This window comes from Marmota marmota, unplaced genomic scaffold, assembly GCF_001458135.2.
Source record: "Marmota marmota marmota unplaced genomic scaffold, marMar, whole genome shotgun sequence".
Taxonomy (NCBI): Eukaryota; Metazoa; Chordata; class Mammalia; order Rodentia; family Sciuridae; genus Marmota; species Marmota marmota.
Window position 1 is genome coordinate 1,494,918 of NW_026000057.1, and position 20,114 is coordinate 1,515,031.

At 40.5% G+C, this 20,114-nt stretch overlaps 1 protein-coding gene across 2 annotated transcripts in view; it reads right to left on the bottom strand.

Moving 5' to 3' along the window:
- Inpp4b (inositol polyphosphate-4-phosphatase type II B) overlaps positions 1-20,114 on the bottom strand; it is a 729,464-nt gene that overhangs the window by 239,209 nt on the left and 470,141 nt on the right. For both annotated transcript variants that reach the window (XM_048813449.1, XM_048813450.1), the window contains one exon: positions 2,418-2,468. In XM_048813449.1, the coding sequence (XP_048669406.1) occupies positions 2,418-2,468 (51 nt within the window). The remainder of the gene's footprint in view (positions 1-2,417; positions 2,469-20,114) is intronic.

A 20,114-nucleotide genomic window follows, 5' to 3' on the forward strand; every position in this document is an offset into this window, starting at 1 on the left:
TAAACTGCCTGATGCATGATCTCACTCATTCATCTGGCTGGAGAGTAATGTCAAGCAGGGTGGAAAAACAGTGGGTGGAGGACATGGGAGGAGCCTGTCACCATCCCTGGATCTAAGGGAAGTGCGAAAATCGTTTATGATGATAGCAACAGCAGGATCTCAGAGCAAGTCACGAGACCCCACTTGCTCACCAGGTGATACAGGTCTACAATAGCACTCTGGTCATTCATAAGGGAGTTAAAGGAGGTACAACCCCAAGTTTATTGCCACAGCCTGGTCAAATCTCCATCCCCCCATGTTCATCCACAAAATCTTTATTCAAAGTGTAAGTTTCCTTTATAGCATAATTTGAATGGTCCTCCTCAAATTACTCCAACTTCGGTCCAGAGCTGTGCTACCCAATGGGAAGGCATTAGTTTAATTCAAGCATGCAAAATGTGTCTGCTACAAGTGGAAAATGTTCTCAAGATACATGGTGAATATAGCAGACAAAGTACCAAAAAAGGAATGTGAAATATAACATTAATTTTTTGGTATTGATTACATTATGAAATGATAATATCTTTCATACATTAAATTACATTAAATTGAACCAGTTACTTTTCACTTTATTTTAAAACATGGCTACTAGAAAATTTTAAATGACTTATGTGGTATGCATTTTTGTGGTATACATTTATATTTCTTTTGGACACTGCTAGTTTAAAGGTTAAATGAATATCTTAATAACACTTTGACCTGTTCTCAAAGGATACATGGAGTAAGTTTTAGAAGGTCTTTCAAGAGCCAAAGTTGATATCATAAGGCTGAGACATGATATCCTATACATATAACTTAAAGTACAGGTTCTTTTTTCACAGTCCAAGTACTCTTTTCTTCACTGCCAACCATCATCAATATGGTTACATGGTTTCCACCCCCATGAAAAAGGGAAAAGAATATGTGAACTATTAACACTAAAAAAACACATCAGAAAGAAAAAGAATTGGGAGGAAATCTATTAGAAGTTAGATTAGACTCACCCAAAGAAAACATTAAATTAATCATTTTATGGTACAGCCATTTATTATAAAATCTTTACTCTGAATACACTTTCAAAAGTCTAAGAGCACAAAGTGATACCTGTTTGAATATATCATCAACAAAAAGGCTTGGATTCACCCAGTAAATGTTGCTTAAGAAATAAATACAGCACACTCTTTACCAAGAGGTTCCATTTATTTATTCAGTTTCAAGGAGAATGAGCTGGTTTACCTCTTTCTCCTCAAACTGCAGCATCACAGGGAGTAAAAGGGTCCTGCACACCTGTGGCTATGAAGAGCTGATGAGGCTCAGAAAAACTTTCTGGGCCCTCTGGGGAAACTAAAGGCAGGCCCACGTATTCTGAGCACAGAGACTGTCAGGGGGAGATCCTACTGAGCAGTTGAAGTGGTTAGCAGCAACAAAAGTGCAGAGAAGGAAGTTGCTCATCCTGTCCCTGGGAAGAAACTGGAAGCTTGTGTTCGGCCAGTCCCCAGGGCCTTCTTTCCTGCTCCCTCTTTACTAGCAGATGCTCAGGTAACCAGACATTCTGCTCAGCCAATTCAACTTGCACATTGGTGCGTATATGTAGAGTGCTCCCTTGCCAGGTTCAGAAGTGACTGTTGTCAATGACGAAAAATGAATCTAACACAGTGCTCTGCACATTCACTGGAAGAAAGTTGTCGAGTGCCTGCAGGATTTGAAATAGGTCTTTTCAGCTGGCTCAGCCCCGGGGCCTCTGAGACTCAACTTTCTTCTGGACTTTTTTCTCCTCTCTGAATGCACAGGTTGCAGGGATTCAGCCTGCTGAGTTGTATCTTGTCAGGAGCTGTCATCTCTGACTCTAGCCTTGTCTAAGCAGAAAGCATCTGCTATCCTCTTGTTCTTCCTAAATCTGAAGCCTGGAGATACATTGGTCCAGAAGCAGCAGGAATATCTCAGCAGAATTTGCCAACACTGGACTGAACATCAATAGTCGTCTCTCTTTTGACCTGCCTTACATGTTTCAATGGCTGGAAGCAGAAAACATCAAAGTCCCCAAACTGGTTCCCTGTCCTCTTCCTATGGAGCTGCAGCTCACGACTGTAATTTCCCTAGCCTCCTGATGGCCTGGGAATGTAGGCTATGAACTGCATTTCAGCTACCTGCTGGGTGATCTGTGCTGTCTCTAGTCGGCTGAACTAAATAGATTCATTTGAGGATGATTTTCAGGAGACAAAGAACGAATTCCACACCATTCGATAAACATGTGACAAGGCCTCTTTGAATAGTCACACCCTGCTCATTTAACTCAAGTTCACTCCTCAGCTACCAGGGAGGAGGCCAGAGAAAATTCAAATGATTAACTAACAAAAGACATGTAGTGTGCACTTTTTGGAAATATAAGAAACACTTACCCCAACTTCTGGTGGGGGATCTTTCTGTTCAGGTAGGACACTGGTTCGAACCTATGGAGAAAAACAAATATTTTCTATATGACTTTGGAATACAGACTAGTGCAGACGCTTCAAACAGGTGCTGGATTTCAATTTCCTTCTTCTGGTGTCAATTCAGACTCTGGTTAATCATTAGTGAAGGTGCCTGGGCTCAATCTCCAGTGCAGTACAATACAGCTGTCCTTTTATAGTTTTTAAACTTCCTGATTTTCCTAAGTGGACAGATCCTTGCCCCATTGCCTCTTTGTCAAATATAGTGACATCCGGGATTTAGGAGAATCGCCTTTAAACTCTTCCAAAAGCAAGCTTTGTTCATTAGTCAAAGGAAAGAGAGTTGGTGTAGGGAAAGTAATTCCATGCATGCTCCACAAATGCTCTCTGAATGAGCTCCAAAACCCATGCTCCTATTAGGATACCCCTTCCACATGAGAACTTGCCATCTGAACTCATTTAAAAATAATTCTCACTTGGAGTAGAGGGAAAAGGGTCAAGCAACCAGTCATCTGGGGGAGGTTTTGATATCAGCTTTCCATGTGAAATGGCAACCCCTTGGATAGTGAGAGGACATATATCTTCTACTGAGTTGTGATTCTCAGTCCAGGCTATACACTACAGTCAACTGAGGATCTCTGCAAAATATTGCTGCTCCTTCCTGTCCCCAAATTTTCTGAATTTAATATACTGTCTAGGGTTCTCTTAAGAAAAAAAAAATGTTTCATACAGAAAAAAAAAGTCATGATCATCTTTATCTTCTCACTTCAGAAAAAGGTAGCCAAAGCAAGAAAAATAACTTAAAATTTATATTTAGGATGACTTCATTTGAAATAAAGATGAGATAAACCACTGGAATGGCCACAGAGCAATATACAAGCTCAGCCTGTTGCATTGGGAAGGATAGGGAACAGCAGTCAGGAGGATTCCACGGGTCAACATTTTAGGAGTCATTTTAATGAAACTCCTTTGAAGGTATAGCACGTCAAATCATACTTTTTCCTCACTTTCCTTAAGTCCTGACACACTGGACCACACCAAGTCAGTCAAACTAGGACGAAGGAATGCTTATAATATCCCGAATAATGTCAAACGGTTTGACCCAGACCCTAATGACCTGCTGATCTTTAACACAGTGTTCATTTCCTTTAAAAAATAAAAAATGGTGCAAGGCATGGCAAAATGTGCCTTTTCACTTCCAGCTTAAGGCTCCGTTTCTTTTCTTTATGAGAGATCAAGCACTACTGCTTGCACAATTTGTCAGTCATTATGGCTCCACACTGTTGACCAGAGCACCAAATAAATGACAGGAGAGATCCCAACAGAGTAAACAACACAATTTACAGCACCACTTGACTTGGAATTTCATGGAAGAGCTCTTGCTGGCCAAGAGCATTTGTAGTCAGCTGAGTAGCTGCATTCGTGTTCTTTGTCCGGGTGTACTATTCAGTCCCATTATCTGAGCGCCATCAGCTAGCCTGGGATCAGAAGAGAACTATATGAGAAGTGGGCTGTATAGACCATAGAGTGTGTGTGAATATAGCAACTCTACATACGGTGTGCATGCACAAGTTCAATCTCACATTCTCTCTCTCTATATATATATATATACCTAATGTGTTATAACGAACTATAAATGTAGTGAATAAATGCACATATGCAACACATGCACACACTCATGCATATGTACATTTTTTTTCTTTTGGGTTACTGGGGATTGAACTTGGGGCACTCAACCACTGAGCCACATCCCAACCCCTGTTTTGTATTTTATTTAGAGACAGGGTCTCACTGAGTTGCTTAGCACCTTGCTTTTGCTGAGGCTGGCTTTGAACTCACGATCCTCCTGCCTCAGCCTCCCAAGCTGCTGGGATTACAGGCATGTGCCATGGTGCCAAGCTGTACATTATTTTTAAAATCATTTTCCAAAGTGGTATGTTTGAATTTACAAATACAATTTTAAAAGTCCAAAATCAAGGTTCAACATATATCAAATTATATAAAGTATGTGGATTATGTATATGGGTTAATATGTGTGTATAAATCTATGATTAATGATGAACAAAAGTAGAATAATATTGACAATGCCGACAGGGACCTTTAAACACTTATATTAATTTTATCTTTCCTTATAAATATGAATAGATCAAAGAGAAAAAAAGAAGATCCTGTATCCCAAACCATACACATAAAAAAATTATAATTCACGAACAAGTTTGGCATGTTCTGAGTATGCTTTTATGTGTAAAGGGGGGAAAGAGAGAGAAAATGAAGTTCTTTTTCAATTTATATAATAGAAACATGAGTACATTTTCCTATATTGAAGCACATTTAAATCACCAGTCCAGCTCCTGATTTAGCAGAACTGAAAGATAAAATTTTGTAAACCAATTCCAAATTTTATGAGTCAGATTTTCATATGAAACATTCATTTAAGCCAGTAAAATATGTACAGCTCTAAAACGTTTAAGTTAGTATTATTGATATTTTGGTACATACGTTATACAACATTGATGCTTTTTTACATAAAACATACACCTCATTTCAGTGAATGCAAACCAGGTAGCAAGCACTGGGTTTTCCAATCTCTTTGGGACTTGAGAGCCTAGTGGATAGGATAAAAGTAAAACAATCCAGTACAAAGTAGTGAGTACCCTAACGGAAATAAGAGCATTTGCTCTGGGCATTGGAAGGGAACAGTAATTCAGCCTGTAAGTGACATAAAAGGCTCCACAGGAAAGGTGCCTGAGTTTTGAAGGATGAGTAGGAGTTTTGGGCATGTAAGCGCACAATAAAGCAAGAAGCTGTGTAGCAGGCAGGAGTCAAGGAGTGGTGAAAGTTCAATGGTGTTCAGGAAAGCGTGCCTAATCCGGTGATGCGACAGGGGCTTGTGAGGAAGGGAAAAGTTAAACATGATCAGGGGAATAGGTTGGGGTCATTGGCTGTATAAGGCTTTCTATTGTGTTATAGAATTGGAGCTTATTTGCATTTATTTATTTGAGGCAACAGGAAATTAGGGAAGGTGCTGGATAAAACAATGACATGAACAGATTCCCTTGAATCACGGCAGTCTCCTAGGAGAGATATTTACCCTTTGTATTCCACTTGCCTTTCTATCTTTGGTTCTGTTCTTTAATAGGTAATTAATAACACACCCTGTACCTTGTTCTCTCAAATCTTTTTCAGTCTTTAGAACAGTACCAGATCCAGAGAGAGAAGAAGGCTTAGATGTCCTTCAACAGATGAATGGATAAAGAAAATGTGGTATATATACATAATGGAATATTATTCAGCCTTAAAGAAGAATGAAATTATGCCATTTGCAGGTAAATGGATGGAACTAGAGAATATCATGCTAAGTGAAATAAGCCAATCCCCCCAAACCAAAAACTGAATGTTTTCTCTGATGAGCAGATGTTGATCCATAGTAGGGTGAGGGGATAAGGAAGAATAAGGGAACTTTGGTTCATGTAGAGGGGAGTGAGGGGAGTGAGGGAAGGAGTAGAGCTGTGGGAATGGGAAGAATGGTAGAAAGAGACAGACACTATTACTCCATGTACATATCTGATTCCACTACTGGAGTGACTCTGAGCCATGTATGTAGAGCCAGAGGAATGAGAAGTTGTGCTCCCTTTGTGTACAATATATAAAAATGCATTCTACTGTAAAATCAAAAAAAATAAATTATTAAAAAAAAAGAAGTCAGGAAGTGATAGAGAATGAGATGATGTAAGGAGGAGAGGAAATGAGGAGGGAAGGGAGAAAAGAAAGGATGAAAGGAAGACAGAGGAAGGAAGATGGGGGGAGAGAGAGGAGCAGTAGGCAGGGGAGAAATGTCACCAAAAAACACTAAACTCTGAACAAAGTTAGGCGGGGCCTCTTGGCCAGGAAGGGGTGAAGTGAGTCTCTCACGGCAGCATCTGGAATATTCCAGTTCACTGACAGTGTCAGGCCTCCTGAGAGTTACTGGCCTTCCTCAGGAATTTGTTTTCCCTTTTTTGGTCTCATCAGAAGTTTCCTCTGTCCGTCTGCACCATATCCCTCCTGTCTGGTCTTGGGACAGAGGAATGTCTGCCTGAGTGATGACCAAAAGCTCCTGCAGCGCTCTTGGGTCCTGACACTGATGCAGGCTTCTGTTCACTGCTCCGCTGGAGCCTGCAGAGCAGTGAACAGGAATGACCACGGAGGAGATCTTGCTATGCATCCCATCTTGACTGTGTCTGAAGTTCATATGAAACAAACTAATTTGCTTCTCTATGAGTCTCAGATGTTCAACATTCTACTCACCAAATCGGCCTTGAAACAAAACAAAACACAACAACCCATAGCACCTGTGAGTTCTACTCAAGTCTCCCATCAACTTCCTAGAGTCTATTTCACCGATCTTAACTAGTTCCTAACAAGCTGCGGTGGGTGAAAACAACACTTACAGGCTCAAATTCATGCAGAAAACATTCCTTAAACTAGTCAATCTCTTGCTAGAAACACAGCTCCACTGTGCTTAGGTGAAGACTGCCATGATTTTCATGAGTGGAAGAGAATGTGGCATTGGGGCTGCCAAAAATTGAGGATCCCAACCTAGAGAAGGAGAGGGTCACACTGCCATGAGTCAGCACACCTGGGTGGCACTCTCTGGACCACATGCAGCTGTATGTGGGCATCCTCACTGGGGTGAGGATGAAGCAGCCTACGGGTAGAAAGACTCGGCAGGAAGACAAAGGGAAGGGTGGCTGATTCCAGAGGGACACTTCTGAGCAGGGAGAGAGCCCAGGTCCTCTGCTCAGAATACTGCCACATCTGGGGGTGTCTCTGAAAATGAATGCAATGTTGAAGCATATTCTTCTTCCCCGCCAATACAAATTCCCAATTATCTATGTATCTCAAGTTCAAATACACAATGATCATCCCATTCACTTGGATAAGACAGAGATCTATATTCATATTTGAACCCATGAAAACCTGGCTGGGATAGAAACGTTCAGCTTTCTTCCACAATATGGATTTTTCTGGAGGAAGATGTTTAGTTGGGATTACTTATTCCCTTTTATCATGGTGTAGTCCTATAACTCATTCATACAATAAAATACATATAACAAGTGATATTTGCTGATCCATGTTGGAGTTTCCAGCAGTAGACATCGTAAGCTCTCTCCACTGTCTCTTTCTCCTTCTAATAGTGACAAGTAGAACGATCCAGTCCTTGGGCAATGATAGAGCTGTAACTGGGTCTCCAAGTGACCACATGAAAAACAGTCATCTGGCAACGATCACTGGCAATACTAGACTGTTAAACTACTGGGTTAGCTTTCTCCTGGTGGGTAACAACCAGCGGCTTAAAACAACTTTCAGTTATTTGCTCAGTTTTATGGATCAGAACCAGGCATGAGGCTGGTTCTCCACGAAGGTCCCACAAGGCAAAATTCAAGGTGCTAGCTGGCTGTGTCCTGTTCTGGAGGATCCCCTAGGGAAGGATTTGCTCCCAAGTTCCCTCTGGCTGTTATTAGAATCCAGTTTCTTGCAGTTCTATAAGGTTCTCTCTCTCTCTCTTTTTTTTTTTTTTTTATGACTGTCAGTTGGGCCACTTTGAACTGCTCAAGGCCACATATGTGGCAGGGATGCTGGGGTGTGGCCTTCTCCACCTTCAAATCCAGCAAGAGAGAATCCCCCTTGCTTCAAATCCTTGCACTTCAGATCTCAGTCTGCAGCAAGAACTGTCTTCTTTTAAAAGGCTTACCCGAGTGTTCAGCCTTACCTCAGGATCTCCCTTGCTTTTTCTTTTTAATTTATTTTTTAACCAATACATGAAAAAAACTAAAATTGTACATATAAGTGGGGTACCGTGTGAGAAACGCATAGATGTGGCATGTTTTTATTTATTTATGTATGTATGTATGTATTTGTTTGTTTATGCATTTATTTATTGGTGGTGCTAGAAATTGAACTCAGGGCCTCACATGTGTTGGGCACTCAGTTGAATCCCTGCCTTCCACAATGTTTAAATCAGGTTCAACATACTCATCTTCTCAAACATTTATCGTTTCTTTACACTGAAAACATTCCACCATACTTTCTTGTAGTTTTGGGGTATAGTACATGATTATTAGCTGCCACCATCCCACTGTGCTGTAGCACACTAGCACTGTTCACGTCTCTCTGACCATAACTTAATACCATTAGCCAACCTTCCCCATCTTTCCCCCCATGTCCTCTCCAGTGACTTTGTAACCACCGTTCTACTTTCAACTTCTAGGAGACACGATCTCTCTTTTGTAACAAAAACTGGGCCATATAACAAGACCTACTCATGGGAGAAAATGCCATCAATACCATAGTCATGGGGATCGTGCAGCCAGGTACATCATGGAGCAGAAGTCTCAGGGACCATTTTAAGATTCCGGCTACCACAATGATTAAGAAATAAATGCATTTTGCTAAGACACTGAAATGTGGATGTTTACGCTTGTTTTAGCAGCCAGCATAATTTAGACCTCTCATTTGTATCAAATGGAGTTTCCGATTCAGTTTATGGCTATGAGGAAATAAAGCAAAATAGCTCATATTAAATCTTAACTCACTATTTTAAACTCAGCGAACATATATTAAGTACTTATTATGACTCAGCCACCATTGTAAACATTGGCAATCTCAGAAAGGATTAGGAAGGCAAAAGTTTTCTTGTTGTTTTTATCGTTTTGTTTGCTTTGTTTTCCACAGACAACAATGACAACGTGGCAAAAGTAGAAAATTCTAGTAATAACTGCTAAGAATCCTCAATGTTCCAAAAGCTATCAGTGAGTCTTAGAAAATGAATTTGAAATTGTTTAATTTTTATCTGGATGGAAAGAATATGTATAAGCAAACCTACATGATTTAGATGCAGAAGGTTGGAGACGGAAGGCATCTTAGAGTGAATCTAGGAAAAACCACCTACGTGATTTAAAAATGTGACCTGAAATATCCCTGGGAGGTACATTGAAAATTTCGTCCTGGACAATGAACTTATCGCTCCTATCTCACAAATCCCTATTGCAGATGTAGTGTGGCAGACTAATATTCCCAAGGGCTCTAGGCTGTCAATGAAAGAGGCAGGCTGGGTACAAGACACAACGGGGACTGGAGAGGACTGTGGAAAAAGGCAAATCACAAAGCCAGCCTCTATAGAGCAGCGACTATCCAGCTGTAAATTATTAAAACGTTCCTGAGAAAGATTCACTCAAATATCAACAATGAGTAAATCCTAATACTTTTACAGGTCAGCTATTATTTGTATGTACTGACATTTACCAAAAACATGCCTGGTAAATGAGGTGGGTGGATTAAAGCAGGCCTACCATTATCCTAGTGCAAATAATTTTAAAAGTGCTCCTCTAAAACAGTTGCTCCCATTGTCAGCTTTTTTATTTCCCACTGTGACAAAATACCTGAGGATAATCATTTTTAAAGAAGAGAGGGTTTATTTTGCCTCTGAGGCTTCAGTCCACAGTTCTTGGTCCTCTTCCTTTGGCCCTGTAGCACCATGGTACCTCATGGCAGGAGAACATGGCAGAGAAACCCTATTCACTTCATGGTGGCTGTGAAGCAGAGGAAGGGGCTGGGGTCCCAGTATTCCCCAATATTCCCTTCAAGGGAATGCCATCATTGACCTAATTTCCTTCCATTAGATTCCACCTTCTAAAGGTTCCACCAGCTCCCAATAGTACTACAGGCAGGGAACTAATTCTTCAACACATATACCTTAGGGGGACACTGGACATTCAAGGTCAATGTTAATACATTAACCTCAACAACACATTAGAGTCAGCTAGAACGTGTTTTTGTGATTGTGTTTATTTTTAATGTCTATTCACAAGCCATAGCCTATTATAATTCAATCAAAATCTCTGAGGGAGGGCTCCAGGCTTCAGTATTTTAAAGGCTTGCTATTCACTTGATTCCAACGTGCAGCCAAAGTTCCTATAAAGGATTACTGCTCTAAGTGTGTAAGATTTTGCATGTGTGAATGCTGCAAACTCGCTCTAAATCATAAGAAAAAAATCTCCACAAAATGTGTTGTACAATGATTAAGCCATACATTATATTCTCTTTTTAAAAGGCAGAAAAAGGAGTTCACATAATCTCCGAGCTGGAAGGGATTTAGATTATTTTAGGCAATATATATTAAACCTGAGTGTGCATACTCATTCATCACCTGCTGGTCTGCAGCTGGTTGGAGGGGTGTCTGGAGACTACTCTGTGGAAGCCAGTTCGAGATACAGAATCTCAGGCTTATCTCAGACAGGCCAAATCAGAGTCCTCATTTTAGAAGATTCCTAAGTCATTCTCACATAAAAGTTTGAGAAGCTATGCTTGAGAAGAATGCACATGAATGAAATGGGTTACAGGTGAGAATGGGAGATGACCATTGGTACATAAACATGCCTGAAATAATGAATGCAGTTTATTATGTTGGTTATGAAGGTAATTAACAATTTTTCCCCAATGGCCAGCAACTATAAAAGCTCCTGATGATGTCTACCAGCACAGAGGTGAAACCTTCTTTTGTGAGCCAATGTGTGTTGAGCAGGATGGAAGGGTTGTGCTCTTTAATTAAGTCAGAGGTTGAGCTGTGGCAGAGTCGGGTTGGAATTTTATTAAGACTCAGTATCCTGAGCTGAATTGTTTTCCCAAAATTCATAGGTTGAAGACCTAGTTCTCAGTACTCAGAATCTGACTGTATTTGGAGATAGATTATTAGTGAGGTGATTAAGTTAAATGAGGCTTTTAAGGTGGAACCCTAATCCAATACGATTGGTTTTTTTAAAGAAACACCAGGAGAGCCCATGGACAGAGGAAAGACCATGTGAAGAGGCAGCCAGAAGATGACTAAGCTCTTATAGCACCTTGACCTTGGACTATCCCTAGCTCCATAACTGCAAGAAAATGAATTTCTATTGTTTAAATATCCGGTCTGTGGAATGTGTCATGCACAGCCCTGGGGAAGATGCTTGTTCTTGTGCAGTGTGGCCTTTCCAGATTTTTAACTAATAGCATGTATGGACTTAGTTTTTCATCCCTGAAAGAACACAGGAGATTTTCAGAGGTTTCTGTAGACCTCTTTGGCATTGTGTCTTGTACAGAATCTCAAAATCTGGCAAAAGATTTTAGAGGAAAACCAGCTAGGAGTTTGAATGCACCGTGGACATCAGATTTGTCATTCTGGCTGTACATGCAAACCAGAATCTTTGAGGAGTTCTCTGCCAGCTGCTTCCTTCTCCTTGATGTTAAGATTTCTAGCTAAAGGGAGATTCTGTGAACACCACCAGGTGAGAAATGGCTTTTAGTATCAACTCCAGGGTTTCCTCTCTTGCCTGTTCTTTTTCTTTTCTTTTTTTTTTAATCCCTTCCTATTTTCCTAAACATTGTGAAACTGTGGGAGGTTCACTTTGCTTTTTATAAGCCTTTGCCTGATTCTTTTAGTCTCTTGCAAAGCAAGATAATTCATCAAGTTTCTTCTGAGAAAAATGACTGCTTCTGAAGGAAGCCTCCCTTTCTTACTTCATCCAACACAACTGCTAAATGCTTTGCTGATCCTTTCTCCAAGCAGAAGTAGCCCTGTTTCTCCAAGGCCTATACCTCAGCTTTCTCTCAAAGTTAGAATATGCCCCTAGATGAAAAGTTGTTGCTCTTCATAGCTCAACACTGAAAGGTCTTCTTTTCTCTAGAAGTTTATTCTAGTCTTCAAGCTTCCATAGCTTGATGAGGCATTCACCTATGTGATTTTTGTAATCTGTCTGACTTTTTTCTAGGTGCTGTGAGAGGTAACACTGCTTGATCACATCCTAGATGTGTGTGTGGGCGCTCGCACGTGCACACATACACACACACACACACAGACACACACATTTTGGTGGTAGGATTGAGCCCAGGACCTCACATATGCTAATCATATGCTCCATCACTCAGCTATGCCCCTGAACTCTTCCAAACATGTGGCTAAGGGATAAAATGATATTTAAAAGAGCATAATATAAGTATGATTCGAGAGGAAGGGCTGGGGATATAGCTCAGTTGGTAAAGTGCTTGCCTTGCATGCACAAAGCCCTGGGTTCAAACCCCAACACCACCAAAAAAAAGGGGGGGGCGGGAATGCCATCCTGCCTTACCCTGTCTTTGGAGTTGAGTCTTTGGTAAACCAGTTACATATCTACAAGTGATTCTCTTGGTAAACAGAATTTAGCCTGAAGCCTAAGTACATCCAAAGCTTGATGTGCTGTCTTAGACTTGACTGGGTAAATGTGATCATCTTTCAAATGTCAACGCACACTATGCCAAATTTTGTACACAGAACATTCTATAGACTTTCAACCTAAAAAGAAATAACCGTTCATTTCAGCATGGTTTCAGTTGGGATGTATCTAATCAGTGTTTTCCATCTCTCTAAGGCAGCGATTTTCACACCACACTCTCTCATCACACGGGCCCCTTTATGTGTAATTGGTGGCTCTTTAAGAGTTCTAATTTCTCTCTATGAATGCACCATTATACTAAATTCCACTGGTCATACAGGAGTCCTGTGGTTCTTTAGGTTAATGGTGACTTCAAATGTGGCTCCAGAGTCACATAATTCTGAGCATCCCTGCCGTTAACCACATTTTATTCAATTTCCCTTTCCAACAATTACAGGATCTGTGGAAGGCAGGCGAGAGAACACAGAATAACAAAACTATCTTTAGGTATTTCCTTCCTTTCTAAAGTCCCTGAAAAATCCAGGTTCTTCTGAAAATAAGGGATGACAGGACTAAGGCTTCATTTTCATGAGTCAAAGAAGCCTCTGTGCAGTTGTCCGGAGTCGACCCTCCTGCACTCCAGACTGTTTACTCTGGACCTTTCCAAAAGAACCACAAGGTGAGGAAAGCAAGCATCCTCCAGAACCCACCAGCGTTCCTGCACTGTGTGGACAAGCCGCGGTCTGTCCCACACATTTATGAAAGCACAAGGGACAATTGTCTAAAGAGCTGTTCAATTGCAGACAACAGATTTTCTTTAAATGTTAAAAGATGTTTACATCTTTTTAAAACAGGAATAAAGAACAGTGGAACACCTTACATGGCAAAAACTCAAGCTAAGAATGTGCTTTCCAGGCACTTAAGACAACAGCAGGTAACTTGCTAACCACCTGTTCTGTGTAGGTCAAGGACTCCGTTTCTGCTGACTCACTGCAGCATTTGAATCTGAAATGTCTCTCCAAGGCCCCTGTATTAAAGCCTTGGTCCTCACTTAGTGCTAGTGGAAAGTGGTGGAAGCCTTAATAGGCATCTTAAAGTTGGGAGGTCTTTAAAGCTTATTGGGAGTGTGCCCTTGGAGAGGGGGAGTGGAACCCCAGCCCCCTTTATTCCTCTTTTTCACTTCCTGGTCATAAAGTGCACAGTTTTTCTATGCCATGTGCTCCTGCCATGACTTGTGGCCTCACCACAGCAAGGGACCAACCGATCATGGACCAAAACCTCTAAAACGATGAGCCAAAATAAACCTTTACACTTTATAACTTGATTTTTCTCAGGGACTTACTCCAGTAATGAAAAACTGACAGATGTACTTCCAAAGGCTTTTGTGTTAATATCATCAATATATGAAATATAGAGAGAACTCAATTCAAATCCCAAGTATTCTACAACAATAGTGTATTACGAAGCCACACCTCCACAACTGCCTTTATCTCCCTTCTTCTACCACCTCAACATACAAAGCCACTGTACTTTCATTCAGAAAAGTGGAAAGAGAATCAGTAGATTACTTTCTTATCCACAGCACTAGACCTGGGTGGAGTCTATGGTACTCTAGAAACATCCTACCCTAGACAGAAATAATGGGAAGCTTATAGTTGGTAAATAAGGATAACTAGTACAAAGGAAATGACAATAACTGTACTTCAGCTTTGGTTAAATCATTTCAGGGCCTCATATATTAATTATTTTACTTATGTTATCTAATTTAATTCATATAGTTGTGTGTTGTGTTACTGATTTGCCCATTTTAAAGATGAGAAAACTGGATTTCAGAAAATCAGGAGAAGTTGTTCAAGGTCAGTTCATGAGAGAGTGGCAGATCGGACTGTAGGTCTACTGCTGAAAGCTGTGCCCCTCCTATAGCAATGTGCCACTTTGGAACCCAGACTGATGGTGACTTTAATTGTCTTCCCTAGGGTTGCTTAATGAGAGTTTTAAAAACCAAAAATCTATTAGCCTCCGGGAATAGAAACAGACACAATTCATCACACTGCCAGACTCAAAAACACCATGCTATGTATTAACAGCCCCCAATTAAGACCACAGTCATGAGTTAATGAACAAGCCATTAGACGGAGAACAGCAAGATCAACACAAGCACATGTCTATCAATCTGTTGCTCCTTGGAAGCCATTAGTCCCAACAATGTGAGGCTGAATAATCCGTAGGTAGCTTCAAAACTACTGTGATACTGCTGAAGAATCTGAAGACATTACTTACAGCCAGGACTTGAGTTATTCTTGTTCAAAGGATCATGAAGTCCTGAACAAAGACCAATTGATTTAAATGCAGTCAACTTACAAAGTATGTTTTTCCTTGAATTGGGGGGGGGGTCTGTGTGTGGGCATGAAGTAGAGGAGCTATTGGTGTAGCTATTCAAAGAAGGGCTGTGTTTATCTCCAGGCACAAATGGGATGCCTGCCACAGGAACTCTAGTCTACCCTCACAATAGTTTCTCTCTATGGATTCTACCACAGCATCCCATAGTTTGATAAATGATTCTCAACATTGGCAGTATACAAGATTTACCTGGAGGGGTGTTTTTTGTTTTGTTTTACACTAATGTCATGGAGCTACTTGTATCCATTCCTTTAGTTGGATGATTCCTAATCACTCAGCATTTTCTTGTACTACTTTCTTATTCAATTTCATCTGTAAAACAACCTTGGGAGAAAACTGAGGCTCAAACTTCAAGTTACTTTCAACTTGTAAGAACACAAACTCAAAGATAAGTAAGTTTTTCCCCAGGTGGTGTGCCTGGTAATAAGAAACTAATATTTCAACTTGAATCTGCTGTATTCCCCAACCCATGCTTTTAGACCCTCTGTTGTGTCACCTGAGCTTGGGGATGAAATAGCACTACAAGCCCACACACAAAAGGCATAAATTGCAGCAAAACACCTAGTTTCCCTGCAACAGAAGGTATCATGAAGGCAGCATCCCATGGGCATTTCTTTGCTCAAGGAAACACCTTACCACAGTAGCCACGGTCTACTTCCTACCTCAGTGTCATCTTAAAGGAGGAAAGCTGTTCAATTCAAGGTAGCGGGCTCTTTCCTGGAAGCTTATAAGAATATGCAGCAATGTCTCCATCGAATAAGTACATTTGAATTTTTCAAGAATTGCAGTAGGGTGAGGGTTTCTGTTCCCTAAAAAGCCAGGTGCACACTGAGTGCTGCTGCCCATGTGAAGAGCAGCTGGTTGCAAGATGCCTGCAGCTCATATCTATTCAAACCATCAGTCTTCAGTTCTCAAGTGTGATCCAAGCAAGGGATTTGGAAGGTCAAAACTATTTTCATAATAATACTCGGATGGCAGTTTCCTTTCTGACTCTCATCCTTTCAGCAGGGTACAATGGAGTTTTCAGGAGGTTACAAGACATGTGGTAACACAACTGACTGCATATGGAAACAGATACGACAATGCAGGTCTCCCCTATTGGTCAGGGATGACAGATACTTGCTTTGCAAGTTAAACAATTCCAATCTCAGTAACCATTTTTGGTTTTCTGAAACATGATTTTCAAAAATATTAATAAGTAATCAAAAAGTATTACTTAACAGGTTTCTTCTTTGTGATTGTATATCCATGAATAAATATTTTTTACATTTTCTGAGTTTTAGTGTCCAATACAGGAAATATCCAGAGTCAATCAACGTAAGCCCTTCAAGATTCTATATAAGTTTTAAGATTGTCAAAGGGCCCCAAGACCCTTTATGTTAGAGAAACACTGCTACATAAAGGTCTTGATATTGGGTCAATTTTACCTTTTTGTAAGAAACCTTGTGCTTCAGCTTCCTTATTAGTGGCAGATGTGAAGCTTACCGAGGCACCTGATACTCCAGCCACCCTGGACTACAAAGGGTCCCTGCTTTGCTCTCGGCTCCCTCATGTCTCTGCATGGGCTGGTCTTTCACTTTAAGTGCCAGGGACATAGTTGTGAATAAGGAATGGTCACTTCCTGGACTACATTCTAGCATCAGGAGGAGGTGGAAAATATCAAAATGGGTAAAAGAGGTGTAATGGTTTGGATCTTTAATGTCCCCACAAGATCATGTTAGGCAACATGGCAATGTTCAGAGGTGAAATGCCTAGATTATGAGAGCTGTACCCCCATCAGTGGATTAATCCATTTGATGGATTAATAATTTGATTGGACCCCTGAGTGCTAACTATAGGCAGGTGAGTCAGGACTGGAGAAAGTAGGTCACTGGGGTGTGTCTTGAGACTATCTGCCCCAGCTTCCTAGTGCTCTCACTGTCAGGGCTACCCAGGTGGCATGCGCTGATCAGCTTCCCTCCACCACACCCTTCCTCCATCTTGTTCTGTCTTACCTCAGGCGGAGAGCAATGGAGCTGGCCCACCATGGACCGAACCTCTAAATCTGTGAACCAAATTAAACTTTTTCCCCTCTAAGTTGTTCTTGTCAGGTATTTTGGTCCCAGCCATGAAAAGCTTTCTAACACAGTCAGAAAACAGTGAAATAGAATTATGGCAAAAAATGTAACCAGTTGCAGGGGAATTTGTCTACAGCGGTGAGTGGCCGGGTTCTCTGAGCAGGTGACTTTGATTAAAACCTGCATTATGAGGAGGTGCCAGCTCAGGGAAAACTAAGAAGGAAGAATGTTTCAGGCCGAGGTAACATCAAATGCAAAGGCCCTGAGGCCAAAGTGGCTAAAAAAAAAAAAAAAATCAAAGTGAACTAGAGGGAAGAAGTAGGAGGCAGGGTCAAAGAAAGGCAGGGTTCCAGGAACACAGGTTCGAATCATAATTACAATAGAAAACTCCAGCAGGATTCTGAGCCAAGAAGTGGTGTGATCTTTTTCATGCTTTAAAAATAGCATCCAATATGTGGAGAACAGACGGCGAGAGGTCAAGAGCGGAAGGAGAAGCAATAGGAGCCATTTACAAATTAGAGTTTTATCCCCATTACTCTACTTTTTTCTAGAGTCAGGATAAAGCCAGGTATATAGGTTTTAGAGGAATAATCATTGAGGTCCCTTGAGTCATCTGTTTCTAAATAATTATAGAAAGCACTTTGATGCTGACAGAAAAACAAAGTAAATACATAAATTTCCTCTAAGTGTAATTACGTTAATCTATAAAGATAATAATGCTCGACTGGTCACGCAGCTATTTGTGGGTTAACAATTACTTAAATAAATCTAATGCCAAGTGATAAATGTTGTACTATTTATTCCCTATTTACATTGTGGATGTTAAAGAATAGCACAGCTCTTAAAATAGAAGATTATTTCGAAGAAGCTTGCTAACTTAGAGCCTGAGGGAACTTAATTCACTAGGAAACATGTATACACTGAGTAATAATAATGATCATAATTATTAACAAAAGCAAATGAAAAAGATTGTTTATGGATGGGCTTATCTCTTCTGGCAGGTACCTGTGACAGAACTATATAGAAAATATCTTCATTGTTACTCTGTGCATTTGGACTGTGTCAGCCAGCAATGATTCAAAGATCCATGACTGGCAAACACAGATGCATGGAGGGAAGAATACAAAAAGGAACAAGAGCACCTTTAATTTTTGAACCAAACCACTTATTTCTAGCACCAAAAGGCCTATTAATGGGACTTCTGAAAGCATCTTTCCATGTGGGCACCATTTTGCACATCATTAGGCCTGGATTAAAATACATTTTGGAAATCCATCTGTGAATTTTGAAAGTTAGAATCATGAAACATCCTTCATCTGTCCTAGAACCAGAAAATGCCTGTGAAATGCTTTTGTTATTTTATAATCAATGTTTTTTCTGCATGTTTTACAGAGTAACTGGCAGTCAGAACCAAGGATGGGTGTGTGCACACAGGCATATGCAGCAACACTGTTCAATTCCACTAAGTTGTAACTATTCATCAGATGCCAAAATGTTCCTCCTACCCCAAACTGTCCAAAAAACCTATAGAATGTATCTTCTTTTATGTCTAAGGACTTCAATAGCTCAAGGAAACCACATTTTAAACCAGAATCTTTACATTTAAAATTCTTAACAATGGAGTACCTTCGTCATTTGTAATGCATGTTTTGTGCTTTGTGCTTACAGTGAATTCATCCTCCGTATTCTTGCTGCCTCAGCGCTTAGATGCTGGCTAAGTTGGGGCTAACAGGTTCAGGCATTTTAGAAGGAACTGTTTTAAATCTAAGTGCACTAAATAATGTCCAGTCAGAAGAGCAACAAGAAGCACTGTCATAAATTCATCCTATCAAAAGTTGTACTTTCATCTTTTCTACTTCTTAAGGTGAATTTTTCTTTGATGCTGTCAGAAAAAGAAACTTTAAAATACTCTCAGCTGAGAGAGCTCCTTATTTGCACTGACTAGCTGAAACTAGAGGTAAGAAAGTTCAAGGGATTTAATACAACCATGCAGAATGGGATTTTGCCCTTAAAGTCAGTGGTATACAGGTAAATGCCTGGCAATTTGGCTCTCAGAGGATGGAGATGGATAGGAGACAGCTATCACTTATGGTGACTTCCAGTCTGTATGGTAGAAATATCCCACCCAGGCCCATTCCACGTTACTGACTTGAGATCACTGACCATGGGTAGAGATGTGGGGATCAGGTCTCCTGAGCTAATACAAGCAGGTTCTAGGACACCACCACAGGATCACTGTGGAGAAGTCAGCACAGTGGAGACATTCTGGACCTCAGTCTATTGAGATCCTAGTTATCATGAGCAGCTAGCACAGGTATGTCTTGAAGGAAGAACTTAACATAGCCCTGTACTCCAGTCAATAATTTGAAAACAGTGTCACCTCTGACATGTCAGAGGACAGGTAAGACCATGTCTCCAAGTAATTTTAACGGGGTTAAAACTCAATAGAATTTAAATGTCTAAGAGGTGCTCAGCACTGTCTATTCAATCAGATTCCTAGTAGTTGCTGAGGAATGTTTTACAAAATCAATGGAAACTTTGGTCATGGGAAAGATGCACACACACATCAAGAATGTGGCTCATCAGAATTGGTCTCAGGACATATCTGGCTCCAGGGTCAGTGTTAAGTGACCTGGCAGCTCTAGGGTCAGTGTTCAACACGCTGGCAGTTTGTACTGGATGCTTTAAAGTTTTCTCAATCTTTGGAACCTCTAAATATGGTCCTTACAGGCCACAGATCATGTTGTGCATCAGTATTTTAAAAAGTACTCCCACAAAGTTGAAAGAAACCTGAGTCTGCCAGAGCATCCCATATTCCATAAATAGGTTCATAGCCAAGAATGTCTAGAGTAGAGTCTAAATTCTAAGGAAAATCTTCCATTAAGGAACTTGAAAAATTTGCTACAATTAAGAAGAGATTTCCTTAAGTGAATTTACCATGCTGAGAACCTTGCCTCCTTGACAAAAAAAAAAAAAAAAAAAAAAAAAAAAAAAAAAAAAAAAAA